Source organism: Cucumis melo, chromosome 4, assembly GCF_025177605.1.
Source record: "Cucumis melo cultivar AY chromosome 4, USDA_Cmelo_AY_1.0, whole genome shotgun sequence".
Classification (NCBI taxonomy): domain Eukaryota; kingdom Viridiplantae; phylum Streptophyta; class Magnoliopsida; order Cucurbitales; family Cucurbitaceae; genus Cucumis; species Cucumis melo.
The window spans coordinates 31258979-31280835 of record NC_066860.1 but is presented as its reverse complement, the minus strand read 5'-3'; the positions used below and the strand labels follow the sequence as shown (position 1 = coordinate 31280835).

The 21857-nt window shown below is 31.4% G+C and overlaps 3 protein-coding genes across 6 annotated transcripts; 2 read left to right on the top strand and 1 right to left on the bottom strand.

Annotated features, from left to right (window-relative positions):
* The first annotated feature begins 1721 nt into the window (after nucleotides 1-1721).
* LOC103486766 (protein MOTHER of FT and TFL1-like) lies at nucleotides 1722-3469 on the top strand. The gene is made up of 4 exons (XM_008444834.3): nucleotides 1722-1919; nucleotides 2157-2218; nucleotides 2439-2479; nucleotides 2904-3469. Exons 1-4 carry the CDS (start codon nucleotides 1725-1727, stop codon nucleotides 3134-3136), a joined length of 531 nt encoding a protein of 176 aa, XP_008443056.1. The 5' UTR covers nucleotides 1722-1724; the 3' UTR covers nucleotides 3137-3469.
* A 316-nt stretch (nucleotides 3470-3785) lies between these two features.
* Nucleotides 3786-11284, top strand: LOC103486767 (probable plastid-lipid-associated protein 13, chloroplastic). Of its 4 annotated transcripts, none has more exons than XM_008444835.3 (7): nucleotides 3786-4167; nucleotides 6160-6281; nucleotides 6368-6448; nucleotides 6563-6659; nucleotides 8740-8956; nucleotides 10028-10080; nucleotides 11073-11284. In XM_008444835.3, exons 1-7 carry the CDS (start codon nucleotides 3922-3924, stop codon nucleotides 11166-11168), a joined length of 912 nt encoding a protein of 303 aa, XP_008443057.1. In that variant the 5' UTR covers nucleotides 3786-3921; the 3' UTR covers nucleotides 11169-11284. The 4 variants fall into 4 exon arrangements, with proteins under 4 accessions (XP_008443057.1, XP_008443059.1, XP_008443058.1 ...); XM_008444837.3 differs by lacking the exon at nucleotides 11073-11284 and adding an exon at nucleotides 10374-10821 and having other exon boundaries at nucleotides 3789-4167; XM_008444836.3 differs by having other exon boundaries at nucleotides 3794-4167; nucleotides 6566-6659.
* A 3457-nt stretch (nucleotides 11285-14741) lies between these two features.
* Nucleotides 14742-15288, bottom strand: LOC103486769 (VQ motif-containing protein 25-like). Its single transcript, XM_008444839.3, has one exon. The coding sequence runs from the start codon at nucleotides 15286-15288 to the stop codon at nucleotides 14743-14745; it is 546 nt and encodes a 181-aa protein (XP_008443061.2). The 3' UTR covers nucleotide 14742.
* Nucleotides 15289-21857: the final 6569 nt, after the last annotated feature.

Below are 21857 nucleotides of genomic sequence, written 5' to 3'. Positions count from 1 at the left end.
CCAATGTGGAAACTACCCACCTCCTTTCTTTCAAGATACCCTCTTTCTTTGGGGATGGGCCTTGAGCTCAAGTCATTCCCAAATTGCAACTTCTAAAATGTTAGGAATACCAAATAATTGTATATAAAAACCACTAAAAACATTGGACTAAACACATTAATAGACAAATTCACATGCATGTTGTACTTTAAATTAAATTAAAGACAGATTAAATCATCTTTGTTTATCTCCTTTTGATTTTGATTTTTATTTTTAAAGCTAAGTCTATACGCAACATTCTTTCCCTTTCTAACCAAACTAAGAATCTTAAATAAAAATTAAAAAATCTTTTATGTCTTAAAATTTGGCTAAAAATTCATCAACCCAAAGACGAAATAAACTTAATTGAAAAAAAAAACAAAATGATCATCCAATTAAACTTTTATAATTTTGTGATTAAACTATAGAAATGTATTATAGGTTTTTAAACCATAAAAATGAAGTACACGAGGAAAAGAATAAAAAAAGGGAAAAGGAAAAGGAAAGAAGAAGAAGAAGAATCTTTGGAAATGAGAGAGGAACCAATAACTTGTGACAATGTGTCGGGGGTAAGCGTGCATGAGAAGCCAGAATCGACGGCACCAGCGAGAGTTACAACGAGTCAAACAAAAATAACAACAACAACCAAACAACCCTTTTTTGTCTTTCCTTTAACAATCTGTGGACCCTTCTATACAACCAAAATTAAAAACCTCCCTTTTTTCTCATTCCTAATTCCCATATCATCATCAAAATTCAAAATCATGCACCCTAATATACAATAATCTCATAGTTTAAATTTTATATATAGTGTCGGAGTCATAAAATTAAGTGGCTAAAAACGTCAAAATATTTAACCACCCGATTGGGATAAAAATCCTCTTCGATCGTAGGTTTCTTTTACGGTTTGTTGCTTAGACTAATATATTCAAAAATACTCTTTTTTTTTTCCTAAAGAAAAAGGTTCATAAATTAGTTTAAAATACATGCGTAGGTAGGAAATTTGTATTGTTTAACGGTCACAAAAAATACATTTAGGTATACTATTAGGAGAAAATTTCTAGCGTTGTAACCGTAAGAATTTATCAAGAACAATTGTATAGATTGTAACTATATCTTTATATTCCTCTAAATTGTTAAAAATTTAAATCATAGTTTAATCTATAGTAAATTTAAATTTTCCTTTAGATAATTAGTTTAAGATTGATTAAAAATATAAAAAACTAAATTAAAGCTAAACTTAAAAATAAAAACGGTGTTTTTGATCGATCTATTTATTTTTATTTAGGTGTGTGACGAATAAGGTGAAATGCATAGATGAGTATAACGTAGGTAACTCTATGGAGCTAAAAAGGGGAGTCACATTAGAGCACTCTCGTTGAAATTTATTTTGTAACTGACGAGGTAGATGGTCGGCACTTGGCAAATGAAAACAAAAGGATGGTGGTTCAAGCTCTAGGCCAGCCCCACACGTGTATAATTCTGCTTGTGTGTACTTTACGTGAGCCTGTGCATGTCTCATGCCCTTCACAAATCTCATCACCTTCTTCATTGCCATAGCTCATTTCTTCATCTATATATAAACCCCACTCCCAAACTTCACTTCAACTCACCCATCTTAAGCACAAAATACAAGTCATAATAACCTTTTTTTTAACTTTTAACTTATTTTATTTTTGTTCCCTCTCGATCTTTCTCTCTTTCCCATGGCTGCCTCTGTTGATCCTTTGGTGGTGGGGCGGGTGATTGGCGACGTTGTCGACATGTTCGTGCCGACTGCTACCATGTCGGTCTACTTCAACTCCAAGCATGTCACTAATGGCTGTGACATTAAGCCTTCTCTTGCAGTTAACCCTCCTAGACTTGTTATTTCTGGACATCCTTGCGATCTTTACACTCTGGTAATTTTGATCACTCGCTTTTTTCTCTTTTTATTTTCATGGTTTGTTATTATGCATGTATGAAGAAATTATTGGATGAGACTGCCCGACGGTTTTACACCATTATTGGATGACATGGAGATTTATGGCTGTAAGATCATGGCAGCTTCATCGAATAATTTCTTTTGCATGCGTGAGCTTCAATCAATATCGTGGTTGGATTCTTAACAATTTTGATTCTTTTCTGTGACTCTCTAGGTGATGACGGACCCGGATGCACCGAGTCCCAGTGAACCCCATATGAGAGAATGGGTGCATTGGTTAGATTTTCTTACATGGAGGATCTTTGTTTATATATTATTTTGTGTGGAGTAATAACTGGGTGCAATTTAGTATGCAAATCTTTTAAAAAAAGAATAATTGCCGTTCAGGTTGCACTCATGTATTGTTTTGTTACATGTTTTTTTGGGTTCTTTGCTTTGCTCTCTAAGACTATCTTTACTATATACCTTAATTTCTCTCTTGCATGAATATTGACAGGATAATTGTAGATATTCCCGGAGGTGCAAATCTGAGCCAAGGTAATTTTCTGTCTTTTTCTTTTATATACATATATTAAAAGAAGAAATTAGAATTTGTTATTGTAATTGGACCAATTTGAGATTTGAGTATGGATTGCAATGAATATGCACCAAAGCAGTTTTCTTTCCCTTAATAAGGAAGAAACAATATCTTTAATAGAATGGCATGCATGTGACTCTAAATTTTCATTATATACACAAAATTAGCCTTCGTTCAATTACTTTTTTGTTTTCATACAATACAGTGGAAGCTAATCGAAAAAAAAGATCACATGAGAAATTTTTAAATCTCATATTATAATGAAGCATAATCTCATATTATATAATGAGTGGCATAGCGAGACTCATAAGATCATGAGTGGCATCTATCTTATATACAGAGAAACAAAACAGTAGTTTATGAGTAAGTTGTACGATGGAACAGGAAAGGAGATTGTGCCGTATTCGGGACCCAGACCGCCTATTGGAATTCACCGCTACATCCTATTGTTGTTCAAGCAAAAGGGACCTATTGGTATGATTGATCAGCCAGCAAGCCGTGCCAATTTCAACACTCGTCTCTTTGCAAGGCATTTCAATCTAGACTTGCCCGTTGCTGCTACCTATTTCAACTCTCAAAAGGAGCCTGCTACCAAAAAATACGCTCTTGCAGCATGAAAATATTATAAATCCAAAGATCCCCACCACCAACCATATAATATATGATCTCATATATATATATATATATATATATAATAATGATGTTAGTGTTATAAATTAAAGAATAAGAAATTAGCTTGGGAGATCAGGAAAAATTGGTATATAGTATTGCCAATATATGGAAGAGCTTTATCTTGAGTACAAATACCCCTCTCTTTTACTCTCCCTGTTTGTGTTTTTAATTAGTTTGCTGCTGTTGGTGGTAATAATAATGTGTGTATTTTATGTTTCCTGGTGACAAAAGTGCATGTAACTATATAACATTAAATATATATGTTGTCATATATCATATATAAACTCATGGAAATAAAGAAGTCCCTATATTTCCATATATTTCTGTTCTATAAGATTTGTTCTTGGGGTTTAATATATGGTGGGAGATGTGAGTAATTCATAAAGTTCATACTAATAAAAGGCATTATTCAAATGTTACACTCAACTTTAGCTATACTTTATGTATCGATACTTTGAAGAAAATTGAAGTGCAAACTAAAATAATTTCATTGAATAAAAAGGTTCAAACCTTTTTTAGCCTTAAAAAAAAAGAAAAAAGAAAATCCTATTTTGTACTTTTTAAAAAAAGAAGAAATCTCTACAGACACACGTTCGTAATTCATTGGTTAAGAGGAAAACTCTTCGGTACGGAAGAAATGCTGCGGATCTCTCCCATCGGACTCAGAAGCCGTCTTCTTCACAATTTCCAGCTCTCGAATTGCTGTTGAAGCTCAAACCAACCGTCTCCAATGGCGTCTTCACACGCTTCTATCTCTTCACTTTCTTCAATTCGCTCCCCTCGTTCACCGCCGCTTTCTCCCAACATCCTACCTTCCTTTCTTCCACACTCCAGATTGCCGTTCAGTGGCCGTCGCCGGAGACTTATTTGCAGACGGCTCTGTAGAGCTATGGTTCAGCAGGCCGCTCAAGGAGCTCCGGCAATTTATGCTAAGGAGATGGAGAGACTCTCTGCTAAAGAATCGCTGCTGTTGGCTGTGAGTATCAATGTTTGATTTGAGTTTCTTAATTGTTTTATTGTATTGTTGATTTCTTCCACTTCGACGACCGTCATGTTAGTAGAGCTTGGCATGACCGGGAATTATGTTTGTGTGTCAGAATGTTAGTGTTCTGATGTTGATGTTCCTTTATTCCGTTAAGTATACGTTTCGCTTTTGAAGATTGAGAACGTGATTGATTGTATGGCGTCTTTTTTGTCGCTGAGACGCTACCTTGTGTCAATTTGGATCTTACATAGCATAGTATGTAGTCAAGTTGGTTGACGATTTTATCTTACAAATGGCTCCGAAATCTATTTGTGGTGGCTTGCCTCCAAGAGTTTTTAATATCGGGTGAAGAAAAAAAGAGAGGAACACTTATACCTAGATTTTGCAAGAAAAGGAAATAGCGAGGATGAGCCAATAAATTCAAGGGAAATGCATTCCAATGAGAATATGGATAATCCTACATACACTAAGACCAGCCATTATTAAGAGTCGTTTGTTTTATATATGGATATGGATATGCATTCCGAGAGAAGAGCTAGAACATGATCCCCCCAAGTTCGAGTACACCCACTTTATAGACAATGAAGTTTACTTTTACTTTTATTAAATATGTATATTAAGCATTATTTATTTAATCTTCAACTGGCTAAGAATTGTTTCTAACAGAAATAGTTAGTCATTTTAACTAACGGGAACTAAAAGAGCGAAGTGTCACATTTCTGAACGAGATAGCTTGAAGAAATGCATCGTCTCCTCGCAGATTTCATTATTCTTCAGTTATTTCTCATGGAGGTTAAATTTGTTTAATAGAACGTGCATCCACCCGCGGCTCTCCGTAATTTGAGACATCTTAATGTGTAGAATGAAGAAGTTGAGTGGATTTGAGAGACAGTTCCGATCTCTTTTTCACCTTTTTAACACTATTAGGAACCAAGATAGTATAGTCTTAGTTGCCAACAGTTGGTTTTTGGAGTGTGGTGTTTTTCTTTCGCTCTTAGTTTGAAATTCAAGTTTAGTGAGCATGGATTTATGCTTGTTGCTCTGATTCAGCACATGGCCTGCCTTTCGCATTGACCTTTTTTTCTTTGTTGGAGAATTTTGCTGTACTGTGGGAGGAGATTTTCATATTTGGAATCCTTGTCCGTCAAAAAGGTTCATGGGCAAAGCTTTTTTTTTTTTGTTGGATAATTATATAAGATAGCATTTTTTAGGATAATAATTAAGTGTATCGTATAACTATCGTTAGATGTTATAGAAGTAAATTTACCTTTAGCCATCAACTTAAGCTTTTTGGTCATCTGATGATTTAAGATCAACATTTTCGAAGAATTGCAAATATTTTAAAGTTTATAAGTGCTAAATTTTTTCATCGGCAGACTTCCACCAATTATATGGTCTATTATTGGTAGATTTCAAGAACTGAATCTAAATTCACCGTATCTAATAAAAATTCTTTTGCACTATACCATATCCATAAATACTTTAGGTATGATTGTTGTATTTGCAACCGTCACTTTTTATTTCTGTCTTTGTCTATGTAGCAAAGAGGGTGCCCAACTTGATGGGATTGTTGTATTATATACCTTGTAGGAGAATAATTTAGCGTACATAGTATGGAGTCTGTTTTTTAAGGAGACTGATCTAAGCTTGGCCAGACATACGAGGTGCATGGAGATGATTGAGATGTTCTCTCGCTTTCCTCTTCTTCTCAAGGGCTGGAGACTTATTGTACCCTGTTTTATGGGTGACATTAGAATTTTTAGAGAGCTTAAGAGATCTCGGAGTGAAGTTTGGCCCTTTGTTAAATTTTATGTTCAATAGAGCTTATGGGGAAAAACTTTTTTCAATTATCACTACGTTTCATTTTACTTGATTACGCATTCATGTTTGTACGTATAAATTTATAAGTTATTGCTTGTGTAGTTGTGTATGTCATTTTCACAATATTAAGTTTTTGTTCCTAATGTAGATCAATTGTTTCAGTTCAAAGATTCTGGAGGATTTGAGGCTTTAGTTACTGGAAAAACAACGGATATGCAGAGAATTGATGTGAATGAGAGGATAACTGGTCTTGAGCGTCTTAATCCAACTCCTCGACCAACGACGTAGGTTTCTTTTAGATTTGTCTCTCTCTTTTTGAATTATTTTCTATGGCAATGGGTGTTCTTACTTGTCTGTTTCAGCTGCTCAGGTCCCCTTTTCTAGAAGGTAGATGGAATTTTGAATGGTTTGGATCTGGAAGCCCAGGACTTGCTGCTACGATAATATTTCAGTAAGTCTACGTTTCTGTAATAATATATGTATTTTTCCTCATAACTGCATTGTCAGGTAAAACTGTTGCTGGAAATTTGCGTGCCATGATAGCTGATAATCTTCATTCTTCTAGGAGATTTCCATCAACTCTGGCTAATTTGTCAAAACTGGATGCATTTATCAAAGATGGAACTGCTAGGATCACTGCAAATGTTAAGCTATTAAATTCAGTAATCCGTTCTGCCTCTATCTATATTTTAAAAAATTTAGCTTTCTATTCACTGGCATGAATCGTTATATGAGCCATTTTGTTTATCAAAAAAAGTAGAAATTCTCTTTCGCCATTTTGTTTCTTAGCCTCGGATATTTTATCAGATGCTGTGTTAAGAGAAATTACGTAAATGTTTTTTCTGTTGAAACAATAAGATTTGGTCTACCAACTATATAGGGTAGATGTGTTACATTCCTTGTAATGTAATAATCTTCTGCAAGAGTTGGGATGAAATAAACTTTTAAAGTCATGTTGGAGACTTAGAGATATTGGATTCGGTTGATTCGTGGCGATATGCGTGAAGAGGAAACAGTCACTCAATTGTGTTTTATGATTGCTGAAATATTAAATTCTGCCAAGATTTATTGTTTTGAATGCTGTTAAACTTAAGCACGTGCATTTGCAACCTAGGTTGGTAAACTCATGATATATGTAAATATTTGTGTGATAGTATGTACAGTGGAACGAATAAAATTCTGTCAAATAAAAAGAATAGAAAAGACGAGACATTCTCCCAAACATAATGTTACTTCAAATGATTAATTGTAACCTCTGGAGCTTACAGAAAAGTACTTCAACTGACAATAAGAATTTATTTGGAACAACCATTGAAAGGAATTGTGTAGAAATAAGAAAAACCATATTGAAATTGGAGGAGACACCAAATGTCACAGATCCTTAAGATACGAATCTGTCTCGCTGAAGGTTCCATCGCCTCTGTTAGGCAACTAATTCTGAAGAATAGCTGCAGAGCTATTGAGCCCCCAAAATTCTAGATTTCTTTCTAAATGAGTGCCCATAGGAAATCCGAAAAGTTTTTGGGGAACCCTTTCGGTTTAGAGAGCGATTCCCCTTGGTAGAAGAGACAGGACTAAGGCATTATAATCCTTCACATTCTTCTTGTACAAAGAGCACCGATTACGGAAACATGGACATAAGAGTTTCATTTTTTAATTCATCACAGGCGTCATGACGTTCAAGAGGAACCATTATATTTTGGAAAGAATTCAATTAAAAGAAAATCAATATTTTCTGCATGTGTCTGTCTACAAAAGGTGCTCTTGTTTGTGGCCTTTCTTCTCTTCTGGTTAATACTATGAATTCTAAATGTCTTTCTATCAATCGAGAGAAGTACAAAATAGTACAATGCAAAATACTTCATTGGGGTTCTGTTAGGTATCTAACTTTCCTTACACAATTCAACAAACAGGGGAAAATGACTCCCTGTATAACATATTTACTGGAGAAAGATCAGAAACACAATTGTTCATTACGGCCATTCGGGAGAGCCGTTTCTCTCCTTAGGTGATTTTACCACTGCCAAAAACATTCCCCCCCTTCCTCTGACCTGCAAAACCCTACTTAACGCCCCTCACAGAGTTGGTCCCCCCTTGCGTACGTACAGTTGCAGCTGCACCTCTAACCGTCTCTTGCTGATTTACCTTCTTGCCCTCCTTGAAAACACATTCTAAATTGGAGGTCTCATAATACACTTGGGTGGAACTTGAATGTGTTTGGAATTACGCATGAACTAGGAGAGCTTGAATCTCTTTGGTAGTATGCCCAAAGGGGGATTTACAAGTAAATAAGCACAACATGTTCGGACACCCTTTTGAATCAGGGAGTTGATTTGAGATGTAATCTTCCAATGGGAAAGCAAGTCACTCTGAAACCTCTAGTGTAAATATTCCTTCTAAATTTGAGGTTCCAGTAGCTTTTCTTCATTCAATGACTAAAACAGAGGTTGAAGATAACATTTGAGTTCCGGTGGTTAACCTCTCCTCTCTCTCGACCGTCCACTCCTACCTTGGTGTTGATGGGATATATTTCTCCTTTGAAAAGTTCAAATTGTAAGTAAGAGCAGACGCGGCCAAGCAGCCTTGTGGACGTGACAGCTTATATTCCTTCACCGAGCTCCATAGTCTGGCTTATGGATTGTTTTAAAAGTTGCAACTACCCTTACTCGTTTTTTGCCACCTAATTTTGTTTTGTTTCTGAGATTAATGGCCTACGAATTGAGGTTTTACTGGTAATTGCAGATTGAAAGTAAAGTTATTTTGTCCACCAAGTTATCAGTGGAAGGACCCTTACGATTGAAAGAGGAATATATTGAAGGGATAATTGAAACACCTTCTGTTAGTGAACAAGCGGTACCAGTTCAGCTAAAAAGCGCATTTGGTCAGGTAGTCAACACAGTGCAGCAACTTCCAGTTCCTATCAAAGATGTCATTGCCGGAGGGCTAAGAGTTCCTCTAGGTACGGTACTTTTTCTCTCTCTCTTTTTTTTTTTAATATTTAAATTTTATCAATTTATTAGAACTGATAGGTTGTTTAGAAAATTTGAAATCTATTATAGTTACTCTTTTTTCCAAACGTGATTGAACTTGTGGCTAGATGTTTTACATTCGGGGAATTCTGCTTGCAATCACGGTTCACCATTAAACCTATATTGATTTTCTTTTTGTTGATCTTCCTTCTCAAATCATACCTCAGTTTTTTATCTGCCTGTTGATGCACAGCCAGGGGAATACAGATCCTGTCCTTTTAAGGGGCCGTTTGTTTTTTGAAATTGTAGATAACTGGAATCTCAAATGTCCGGAATTATAGATATATAGAATTATAGATGTCCACGTCTTTAGATTACCATGTTTGTTTTGTAGGAATATTTTTGTAGATATCTAGGAATATTTTGATTCCTGTGTTTGTTTTGTAGGATTTCTACTCGAAAATGTCTCAAATACTCTTGGTTTGAATTGACATTTTATCAAGCAACTGTATTCATGAAAATGACTATCTGATAAGAAAAAAAAGTTCAAAAAGATTCATTCATATAGAAGGTAAAGTTTATCATAGAAAAGAAAGGCGAAGGAGATGAGAATCTTCTCAGCGTAAGCCCTGAACTTGCGAGAATGTTCTCTAATTGATATTGATTATTAAAGTAGAATAGCTATGATAATCCATGTAAAAACATTTTAGTTCCGGCCATTAATGTTATAGTTTGATACTTTGAACTTTGCTTAATAAGCGTGAAATGATTTCATGGTATTGGATGCTTGTTATCTGCGTACTACAGTGCCATGGCCATCAATCATGGATCTTTGCTTAGGGTTGGCTCATTCGTCAGATGATGCATTCAAAAGTATTATGTATGTTAAGTTTTATGTTTTGATAGTGTCACATCTGATCGTATTTCTCTGCATTTTTTGCAAATGCCCCCTTTCAGCATGTGCTGTATACAGAAGAAATAATCTTTAAAGCGAACAAATACAAGACCTGTTCTGATTTGTTACAACTTCATGCTAAAGCTCTTTACTGTTATGCATGCAGCTGGATCTTATCAGAGGCTCATGATGATTTCTTATCTTGATGAGGAAATTCTAGTAAGTACTTTTCTATTTGGATCAGATCTTTCCATCATTTATTTGGTACGTTGGATTTTAGAGAAAGTATAAAAGTCTCATTCATGTCAATAAATAAACTTAAAAGTTATGCAAGCTTTAGAAGGAAAGAGACCCCACACATTTGGTAGTCTCAACATAATACTGCAAGAAGCACAAGTCCCCCGAAACAGCAAGGACTAAAAAGCATTGCATGTAGCAAATTTTAACTGTTCTCCAATCACAAAGAACATCGAGAATGATTCTGAACTTGAATAAGGGCATCTTCTTTGCAGCCTCTCCGGTATTAAGGCTCTCTAAACATGCTGACCAAACGAAGACTTAAAATTTAAACCTGCCTTGGTCAAGTTTAACACAACACAACTGAGGGTCCAAATTCTTTCCCGCATCAGCCAATTTATGAAATAGAGACCTCACCAAGGGGCAGCACTTGATCCAACAACCAAAAGTTTCTCTGTCTATACCTTTATCTTTAACAGAACAAACTATTTCTTGCAACAACCTCCACTCATTTCCTTTACTTACTGCAATTTTCTTCTAGTTTTGATGCACAAACAGATTACCTCTGTATCCCACAGCTCACACATTGTTTAGACCTTATCCACCACCACATACTGTAATGCATTGAAACTCGACTTTACCCCCCCATCCCAGAATTTGGTCATCATCCCATTCCCAACCTTTATTCTATAAAATTTTATTACCGCATCTTTTAATTCTACACTTCCTCATCTTCTCTCTCTCACAAATCGTTCCACATTTTCATCAATATTATCAACCAATGCCAAAATGAGCTTAACTCAATGATAATTGGCATGACATTTCTCCTTAAAAGTCAGAGGTAGGTTTTGAATACTTTGAATACTGTTCAACCACTAAAATCCAAAATAGATTGTTAAAATATCAAAATATGAAATTACACTTGAGATTTAAAAGAAAATGAACAATCTGCAAATGGTTTTGGATTGGTACAGATTATTAGAGATACTTCTGGGGTGCCTGAAGTTCTTACAAGGCTGGATTCTCCTCCATCTCCCTTGGAGCCAAACACATCAGACTATGAAAGCTAGTGTAATCTTTCTTCAATGCAATTCCATTATAATAAATTCAATTTCTCCCTCTTAGATTCTTTTGCCTTTTCATTCCATACACTCCCACATTAATGAATGGCATAGCAGTTGATAAATTCTTTTAGTCATTTCTTCCATAAATCTAATCCAAAAGGTTAAAGAATTCATCCATGAAACTTAAGAAGTGAATTGAAAAAAAAAAATGTGGAAATTGTAGTTGGGGTGTTCTCTCCCTGTCTCCATTCTGGTGAAACTTTTCTGGCCTGCAGCCTCGGCCAGCTGCTAGGCATGTGTTCCACTCCAACAGTGAGGATTTAATGATTTTGTTTTCTTTTTAAGTTCAACATAACATTTGGTATGAGTGGATTTGTTTGAACATCCGCCCGGACATCTTACCTCTTGGTTGCGAGGATATACCTTACCCAATTAACTTGTACTCTATATTTTATTTATTTTATTATATTATTACTAACTATGGAGATATCAACTACTCCAACGTTTGTATGTATTAAGGACTATGAGATTTGTGGTTCAAATCCTTTCACCGTTGTAATTATATCGTCAAACTTTCAATTGTAAGAATTGAGCCTTCAAATTTGTACAAATGTTAAAATTGAACCTTTAAATTTACATGTTGATAGAAGTGGTGACAATTGTATAAGTTTGTGGTTCAAAATTTACTATTTAAAGATTAGAGAGCGACTGTTTTAGTTTTCTTTTCCACGTGTACAATCTCTACCATTGGTTTTTTTCCTCCCCTTTTCTGGAGGTGGAGAAATTAAGCTTTCAATTAACTCGTGTTAGCTATAAGTTTTTCTTCATTAATTACTAATTATTGGTATCATGAAACGCATACGAATTTTTTCTCTAATTTTTATAGTTCTAACAATTATGAGAGTAGAAAGATAACAACAATCTAACTTCCGAACTAATATTATCTTAATTGTTTTCATTTGGTAACTTATTGGAGTGACCACTCCAATCTAAAAATGAATATCATTAAGAAAAACGTACTATTTATTTATTTATTTATTCATTATAGTAACCATCACGTCATGGGTAATAATACAGAAGAATGATTGAGATGTTTCTTATTTTTGTTTATTTCTTTGTTTCTTTTTTTTTTTTTTTAATTTTTGTTTTGTTTTTTGCTGGCCGGCTTCATTAACCGGCGGCAAATAAATCTGCATTATTTTTAATTGAAATAAAAGGAAAAGAATTCAAGCAATTTCCTAATACAAATTTGTATCAATTAAGCTTGATTTTTGTTGTCAATAGTGTGCAAAAGTTGATTATGTAATTGATTTTAATAAATATCATTTGATGTTAAATAAGTGATAATAATGAACTTAATGTTTAATATGATTGTATATAATATCATGTACTCTTTCTCGTTTCTATACATCAAATGTCATATAATTAAAAAAATTTCCTTTATTTTAGTTGAATATATATCACATTTTAAAAGTTTAAAGTTGTTTGTTTTTTTAAATGGAACTCAAAATTCAATTGTGAAAATTGAAACTTTTCAACCATATCTTATGATAAAAACTCACTTCAAACTTTATCTATATTCAAGAAGAAGAAGAATAAGATAGGAGAAAAAGGAACTAAAAGTGGTTTAAAAAATCATTTTAGTCCCTCTATTTATATATATATAATAAGGGTTTTGTTCTTACTCTACTATCGCTTCCACATATTTAAAATATACAATTACCTTTTTCGATCTCTTTACGAGAATTTAAATTATTTCATTTTGTTCTTTGAACTCTTAAATATTTTTATCTTAGTTTTAAACTTTGGATAAGAAACTAGTTTACCTATTACTACTAAAATCATAATACAGATTAAAAGAATTTCCACATCTTTCGAAATTAGATTATTTATTAATATTAATGTTAGATATTTGATCAATTAGAACATAATTAAACACTTGCCTACTACAAATTTCTATACTTCAAGCATGTCATTTCTATATCTTGATCCATTTTTGTTGACACTATCATCGTAACGTTTAATTGTTTATTACAATCATGTTAACCTAACAAAAATTTCATGCCATTTTTTTTAGTGATGCCAACTATAGGAATCAAATATAGCAATAAACAAAAGCTAGAGGGACATTAAAGAAAAAATGGCGTTTATAATTTAATTAACTAATTGATATTATATCTAATTCTTTGTCTCTCTCATAACTCATGCCTCTTCATTATATCCTTATCTTTATATATATATTTTTTGTTATTTTTATTGTTTTAGCATCCTTTATATATTTATATTTTAATTTATTAAAAAAAGAAAGGAAAGAAAAGGGGAAGTTTGAATGTATTTAATAAATTGATTTTAAAATTCTTAAATAGTTGCATTTATAATTTACTAGTGGGAGGCGACTTCGAATCTAAAACAAATTATATATTAACAATACATGCAATTCTTGCAAGAAAAGGAATTAATCCATTAAGAATTAATTTGGATGAACACGTTCTACCTTCATTACCCAACCAATTTTTTTTAATTATTATTATTATTTTTCTTTTCTTTGATAATGAGACACATTGAAAAAGATATTGGCAACTGCCCCATATCCATTGGGATTAAATAAATGAAATTTTAACTTAATTTCCACTTTATATTTCGATATATATATTTCTTTTTTTAAAAAAAAAATTAAAATAGTTTGTTGTTGTTAACTGAGCATTTTCTTATGAATAAATTACACCAATTTTTTATCTCTTCTTAATATTGTATTGAGAATTCAAGATTGTTTATAAAACAATGGTGATCTTGGCCGCAATATAATAAAAACAAAGAACGTTTTTTTGAGAAGTTTATCGATATTGATTGGATTTGATTTTTTTTTTTTAATTTTATGGATATTTTCAATAATTTTACTTATTAACGATAATTTTCTTAAAAACAACTCACTTGTACAGTGATATAAGATTGAAAAAATGAAAACACGAATCAATTACTATGTGTATATGCACACTACAATTTTATAGTGATTAGGCAAAATTTTAGTTTTTTTTTTTCCTAAAGAAATGATTACATAAACAAATACAGTATACAGTATACATAAACAGACACATAGAATGGGGTATTTTTCTTTTTCTTTTTTACACATTATCAAACAACATTATAACAATGATAAATTTTATGCCTTTTTGTGGCATTTAATTTGTTTATTTCAAGCTTTTTCTACAACATTAAATTAATCTCTAGAGGAAATCAAATCAATAAAAAATGAAATTCAGAGAGATCAATAAATTAAGGGACCAAAATGAAAAAGGAAGAAAGGGAATTAGTAATGAGTTAAACAAGCCTACACTAAAAAATGTGAAAAAGAAAAAAAAAATATAGTATATATTTTCCCACATAAACAAACCATTTAATAAAAATAAAAATAAAAAAAAAAAAGAAGAAGAAGAAGGGACAAATTATTTAAGTGATTAAAAGGGGAAAAAGGAAAAACCCAAATGGTAATTAGTTACGGTAATTATAATAATTAACCACAGAAAATTGGAGACTAATTAGTAAGAAATTAAAAAAGAGTAAAAGGAAGAAGAAGAAGAAATCAAACAAAATGAGTGTCTTCAAAACCATGCATTATTTGATGAGCCGAAGGAATCAACGGAAATTCACCCAATTCTTGGATAAACCCTTCAAATCCAACCACGTCGTTCCACATCCCGACCACCTCGTCTAACATCTCCTCCTCTTCTTCTCCTTCTCCTTCTTCTTCTTCTTCTTCTTCTTCTTCATCATAGTCCTCTTCTTGATCCTCATCTTCCTTCTTCACCATTCTCCGGCAGCTGACCATCTCCATCTTCCGATTATCGAACGCTGCGGCAGCCGGAATTTGAGGCGGAAGAATCTTGTCCTCCTGCGTCGTTATTGCTTCTGGCTTTCCGGTGAGTCTCTGAACGAGCTCTCTGAAATTGGCGACGTCGGTTTTAATGATCTCGGGTGCGAAGATGTGAATGATGCGAATTTTGGGCTTGGGCTTTGAAATGGCGTGGGAAGCTGAGTGAAGCGGCATGGTGGAGGGGCGAGGGGAGGTGGGCAAGAGATGAGGGCGTTGGCGTTGGCGTTGGCGTTGGTTCTTCAGAATGGCGTCCATGGGTTTAATCAAATAGAAAAACAGAGCTAAGAGAGAAAGAGAGAGAGAGAGAGAGAGAGAGAGAGAGAAAAGGGATTTTTGTTGGAGAGAGAGGGAAATGGTTTTGTATTTATAGAGAAAGGAAAATAGAGGATTGTCAGTTGGAGTAAGGAATAAGTATTGGATGAATCCTTTGTCTTCACTAAACCAACTTAATATTCAATCTAAACTCTTTTATTAAAACATTTACACCTTAATTAATATTAATTTTATTCGTTTAAACTTTCCAAAATTTTCCTAATCATAATTAATTAAGTCTATAGTAACATTTAGAAAAATTATATATCAAAGTCTATCTGTAATACTCTATGTCTAGAATTCGAATTCGAAATTCGGATACGTGACATTTATCAATGCATCCCCTACGCATTTTTATTATTTATATTTTAAAATCTTATTAAGGACAGCACTAAGATAAGATATTGTGTAATTAACCTTTTCCGAATGTTATTTTTATTGAAAGTCTTAATGCCTATATTTTACGAGTAAAGGATATATAGGAGTGTTTTTATATTAATTAAACAAAAAAGATTGTGTTTACGGTCTAATTATCAATGAGAATCAATGTTGGGTTTGTTCCTTTTTTGTTGAATCTTCTTTCTTTTTATTCAATGCATAATTGTATATGTTGGAATCTATTTATATGGAGGCGTTAAATTGCTACCGTAAAGAATATTTGTTTCCTGTAAGACACATGGTTCTTCTATCTCGACTTTTCTTGGATCGAAGTTTTTCGTGACTCTAAACCTAAATAACAATATAGACTCGATGATATCTTCACACACATGTGTAGCCACCGTCCATTCGGTCGGACAAACGAAAAATAAAATAAATAATATTATATTTTTTTAATCAAGTATTTATTTATTTAGTGAGAAATGATTTTAATTTTCTTTTTAATAAAGTCCCTAAAAATCTTTATTTTCATCTTTAATTTAATTTGCTTACACTCAAGACAGAGCCACGAAACGTCTTAGAAAACGTGCTTTGCCAATCAACAACGTAACATTAACGTCTTCTAATTTGTAGGTTATGTTCATTGTTTCTATTTTATACTTAATCTATGTTATAGTATTGTTGTTTCGCAGATCCAACAATATTGTTCTTCGCGAAGTTTTTTGTTTACGCATAGTTGTTTCTAAATATTTTAAAGTTTTACTACATTTCTAAATACTTTCAATAATTTATCATTTGAAAATAATTTTCCTTAAAAAGAAAAAAAAAAAAAAGAAGACTAATTGTGGTTTAATAATTTCAACAAGTTTGGATATTATATCAACATCATTGAAAGTATCAACACTTTTCTTTGTACTTAAAGTTGGAATTAAAATAGGTAATGTATATGCCATAAATAATCGCAAAATGAGTAACTATGATATATCATCATATTATACATCGAAAGAAAGTCGTATGAGAGGCAAGGGGCATTTTTTTTTTCTCGTCAAGGGGCAAAACTTTATAACATATCAATAAGTCTTCATCAATATGTTAATAACATAATTAAAGTCTTTATTGAGCCCTCCAAAAAAACAAATCCAAATTGTTCCTTTTTCTAATACATCTAATTATCATCAATGATAAGATCACAAGTCACCCGTACGACTACGGATTAGAGAAAGCAAAGTCTTAATTATTTTTTGTTTCTTTTCAAAATTTCTATTATTTGTTCATTTGGACTATGTTTTATGTTTTCTGATTCAAATATCAATTTCGGAGACAATATTTTCATATTTTTAGTGCATATCTATTTTAATTAAAAAATAAACATAAATAATGTTTTGATTCTTAATTCTTCATTTTCTTTAATTACCATGTGTGGAGCATTAAATTAATAAGTTTAAGGGTTTAAGTAACAAAAGTAATAGTAAATACAATTATGTTAGGTAAAATACTTAGTTGGTTTATATGTAGTTAATTATGTAATTTAAATTTACCATTATTTATTTAATCATAGAGGTTAGCTAGATTAGTGATATTCCACTCCTCTATATATATATATATATGTTTCATATGGTAGGAGGAATATAATTAACAATAATCCGCGTAGTATTTATATATATTATTGGTGAGAAGGAAAAAAGAATTTAAAGAATCGTTATTAATTATTATTACTATGATTTGATTAAATTATTAGTTTTATTATTTATAAAAAGAATCCGCGTAAAGAAGATATATATATATATATATGTATGTATATGTATGTATGAAGAAAAATAGAGAAAATGTGACTTGGCCTCCATAAACCAAACTAGAAAACAAATCTCTACATATGGAAATAATATATTCTTTCATATCTCCTCACTCTCTATATTCCTACATATGTTTGCAACATTTTAAAACCTTCCTTTTCTCACTTCAGAATACACGCTTTACAGTCTAACTTACATGATTGATACATACATTTTTATTAAATTTTGTGTTCAAATTTTTATAATCCATTTGGTGTACTTAAAAAAAAAAAATGTTTTGAAATTTGTATCAATATTGAGTAATTTTATTATTATTATTTTTCAATTTGCATTCTTTCATTCATATTTCATTTGAAAAATGTTGCGTAAAACTTATAATTTGTGTCGACTAAATTCTTAATTTTTCGTGAGCGAGACAATAATCTAGACCGTTAATTGATTATGATTATCTTTAATAATCACTCATGCAACAATTCTCACTCGTATGTTGTACTAGAAAAATGTCCATTTTTTTGTTGCGTAAGATTCAAAATTTTCTTCTTTTTAAAACATGATTGTATTAACGGTAGATTCAAATTTACTTGACTCATGGGGGAATAGTGACATTTGAGCTATGGATTATCATTATTACTATTGAACATGTATATATATATTGACACGACGAAGGATCCAAAACTTTATATTGGGGGCACCATACACTATATAATAAACATACTAAAAAATGTTGAAAAACATCTCGATGTTTCACTGATGCTCTAATTACTTTCACTACATTTGTAACAATAAAAAAAGACCTACAATTTCTACATATTTTTTTATAATGTAAATATGTGAATTTTTTAGAGTGAAAATAGTTGCAAAATGTAAGAATTAAACTCTCGATCTCAAAGTTATAATGTGGGAAAATAGCCAATACAACAAAATTAAAATTTAATTAAATTAAAGCTTTATTTAACATATAAATATGACATTTCAAGATTAATATTAAAATACAAAAACCGAAAATGTGAGTAGGAGAACCGTCTCTGACCCTTAATAAATTTGATCTCTTCACACACGAAGACAAAAAGAAAAAAAGAAAAAAGAAAACACGAAAAGAGAATAGGGATGAACCAAATGGCAAAGGAATTTCGATTTATGAACAGTGAGGATTAGTTTTTGTAATTACAACGATTTTCTGAGTAAAAGGGAGAGATGTGGACTCGATAATTCATATTTAATGATAAATGTAATGTTGTGATAGATTAGATATTAACCCTAAACCCTAAAGTAAATAAATAAATAAATAAATAAATAATGAATAAAAAAAATATATATATATATATATATTCAAATTTACAGCTGTGTGGTGTGCTGATTTGAGAGCCGGCAGAGGAAGTGAGAGAGAGAGGGTCGTCCGTGTGAGGAAGTTGAAACCGTCGGATCCGCACGTGAAAGTGACGGTGAGGATCAGAGATGACGTGGGGGGGGGGTCTGACACGTCATGAGAGAGAAAAGAAAGCACACGAGTCCCGTGCGAATGTGGGGCGGAGCCTGAGTCCGAATCGTAACGGCCATGAACCCCAAAAGCTGGGTGTCCCCCTTGCCGGAAACCCAACCTGACGTCCCTCCTTACCTACTCCCTTACTCTCCCATCTACGCCATTTCTCTTTCACGCGCTTCCTCCACTTCCCATCTTTTAAATTGTATTTACTAAATTACAATATTTTTATTATGAAATGAGACTAATAGGCATAATTAAAATAAAGTAATTTTAAAAATGCATGTATATTTCATAAGTGTTGAAAGAAGCTAAAATTTTAGTAAGGAAAATATGGTTTAAACCTTTTAAAAATTATATGTTGGTCTCTAAAAGAATAAAAAGAACAATTCATTTCCTTTGTAAAATCTAATTATTTTGAAAAGCTTGAGAGTAATGACAAAATTAAAGAATTAAGGTTTACTTTTGATAATTATTATTTTATTTTTAGTTTCTTACTATTAGGCTTCGTTTCATCATTATTTGAGAAAAGCTTTTGGGATCGTAGCCCAGAACTAAATAAAAGAAAAAAAAAAAAAGTTAAACATGTTTTGACTTTTGAACATTGACTAAAAAATTCAAATATTTTAAAAGGCAACAAACTAAGAAATTATGTGAGTAAAAAAATTACAAGTAGTTTCTTTTTTTCTTTCAAATTTTATTGAATTAATGCATTAGATAAAAGATAATGCATCGAACGATTGACCTTCTCGAAGTTTTTAGTGACACTATAATCAATTGAGTTGTGCTCATTTTAGCTTAGATTAATTAATTGAACATTTTAAAAACCTAAAACTAATTAAGTAAACGTGCATTTTTCTTGTCATTCTCCGATGCTCATCCACTATGTTATTTTTCTCAATATATATTCTCTTCAAATTAATTAATCATATGCTTCGAGTTCAAACATGTCATTCTCTCAACTCTCTCTAACAATTGGGGGGCACAAGTTGGGCTTAAAATTGCACAGTTGAGAAAGAAAAAAATAAGTTTGACTTAAAATCGACAACGATGTTGTGTTTTCATATTTTGTATAATGAAATACTCAATTATCTATTTCTTCTAAACAAAACAAAAAAGAGTTTTAACTACAAATGTTGTAGAAATCAAAAATATTGAAAGCATTTTAACTCCACTGTGGTTTAAATTAATTAACATTTACTCATGTTAAATCGATTATTAATTAGCCCATTAATTACTCCAAAAAGTTACATTTGTTATTACTTTTATTAGGATTATCAAATAAAAAAAAATTAATTAAGATTATAGATTTAGGGATATTTCTAAAGATAAAGCTATATCTACTTTTGTTTTTTTTTTGTCTTTAATTAAACACTGTAATTAAAAATATGAAATTTCCAAATCAAATCCAGATAGGATAGTTTGTTTGACCAAAGTTTTAATAATCATTTTTCTAATGTGACTTAACATATGATTTAGGGTTAACACACAAACACACACACACACAAGTTGATATATAAAAGAAGACTGTTGACATTTCAAGTCAATATCTTTATGATTAAATTACCACCCACAACACCAACAAAAGAATTAAATTTATTAATCAATGAAAAGCCTAAGATTATAAATTAATTAAAGTAATCAATTCATTAATTATTTAATATAGATCGATGATCCTCATCTCATTTGGTCCATTCCCCTTTTTATTATATACTTTTCACCACTAGATAATAATTAGGATATTTTATATAAAATATAAAAGTAGAGCAATGATTTAATGGTTATGAGGAGTGTAATTTAAGAGATATGGACTATTTGTTGTGTAATTGACTATATGTTTGAATATTGTGAGAACAAAAAAACAAAAATTATTTTATATGTTTTCACCATTTTGGAGAATAATATATAACTTTTTTCAAGGTTTGAAACTTGGGATAATGAAAAATAACATTCAAATTGTACAAATTAATTTATATATAGATTTGTTGGGGTAATTAAAAATTAGTTTAAGGAAAATTATAGAGTAATAGTGTGAACATATATCTTACATCATAGTGTAATTAGATACTCTAATCCCTAAGGTCAAAGGAGTAGACATATATCTATAGCAACATAAGTTTTTTTTAACAACAAAAAAAAAATCCTTTTTGCTCCTTTTCTATATATATATATATCTCTTAAGTTTAAGTAAAACCTTAAAATCTTAAAATGAATGTGTGGTAATCATTTTATTTTGTTTTTTTTTTCTTTCCATTTTGAAAAATTAAGCCTATAAACACTATTTTCATCTCTAACTTTCTTTCTTTGTTATCTAGATTTTATCGATGGTTTAAAAAAATCAAACCAAAATCTAAACTAAAAAAGTAGTTTTTTTTTTTTAAATAATGTTTTTATTTTTTAGAACTTGACTAATAATTAATAATTTTATTTAGGAACAATGCAAAATAGTATATAAGAAATGATTGAGTTTATATATAACAAATCAAATTGAAATAATAATAATAAAAAAAAGTTTAACAAAGAAAGAAAAAGCAGTGGTTGCATATAATTTTGAGTAGTATTAGAAGGATGTTGCTAAAATGCTAACCATCTATCTTAGACTACTACACATATTAATTAATGTGTTGAAGCAATTTTATCAATTAGATTGTTGGCTGATATGCATTTTCAGCTATAATTCAATTGGGCTTGAAACAAATATTTGTTGGCCCATTTACTTCCACAATTTCCCTTCTATTAAATGGACTTCTTTTAAAGCCTTCTAAGCTATTTTTGAGAGAACTCAATTTTCAAATTAAGCTAATTTATTTTTTACAAATCATAAACTGTGTAATAATAATTTTAAAGAAATAAAAATATAG

Coding starts and splice junctions, on each gene's coding strand:
- LOC103486769 (XM_008444839.3), bottom strand. CDS start 15,288: ATGGACGCCATTCTGAAGAACCAACGCCAACGCCAACGCCAACGCCCT.
- LOC103486766 (XM_008444834.3), top strand. CDS start 1,725: ATGGCTGCCTCTGTTGATCCTTTGGTGGTGGGGCGGGTGATTGGCGAC. Junction 1,920..2,156: donor CTTGCGATCTTTACACTCTG/GTAATTTTGATC, acceptor GTGACTCTCTAG/GTGATGACGGACCCGGATGC. Junction 2,480..2,903: donor AGGTGCAAATCTGAGCCAAG/GTAATTTTCTGT, acceptor ACGATGGAACAG/GAAAGGAGATTGTGCCGTAT.
- LOC103486767 (XM_008444835.3), top strand. CDS start 3,922: ATGGCGTCTTCACACGCTTCTATCTCTTCACTTTCTTCAATTCGCTCC. Junction 6,282..6,367: donor CCAACTCCTCGACCAACGAC/GTAGGTTTCTTT, acceptor TCAGCTGCTCAG/GTCCCCTTTTCTAGAAGGTA. Junction 6,449..6,562: donor GCTGCTACGATAATATTTCA/GTAAGTCTACGT, acceptor TCATTCTTCTAG/GAGATTTCCATCAACTCTGG.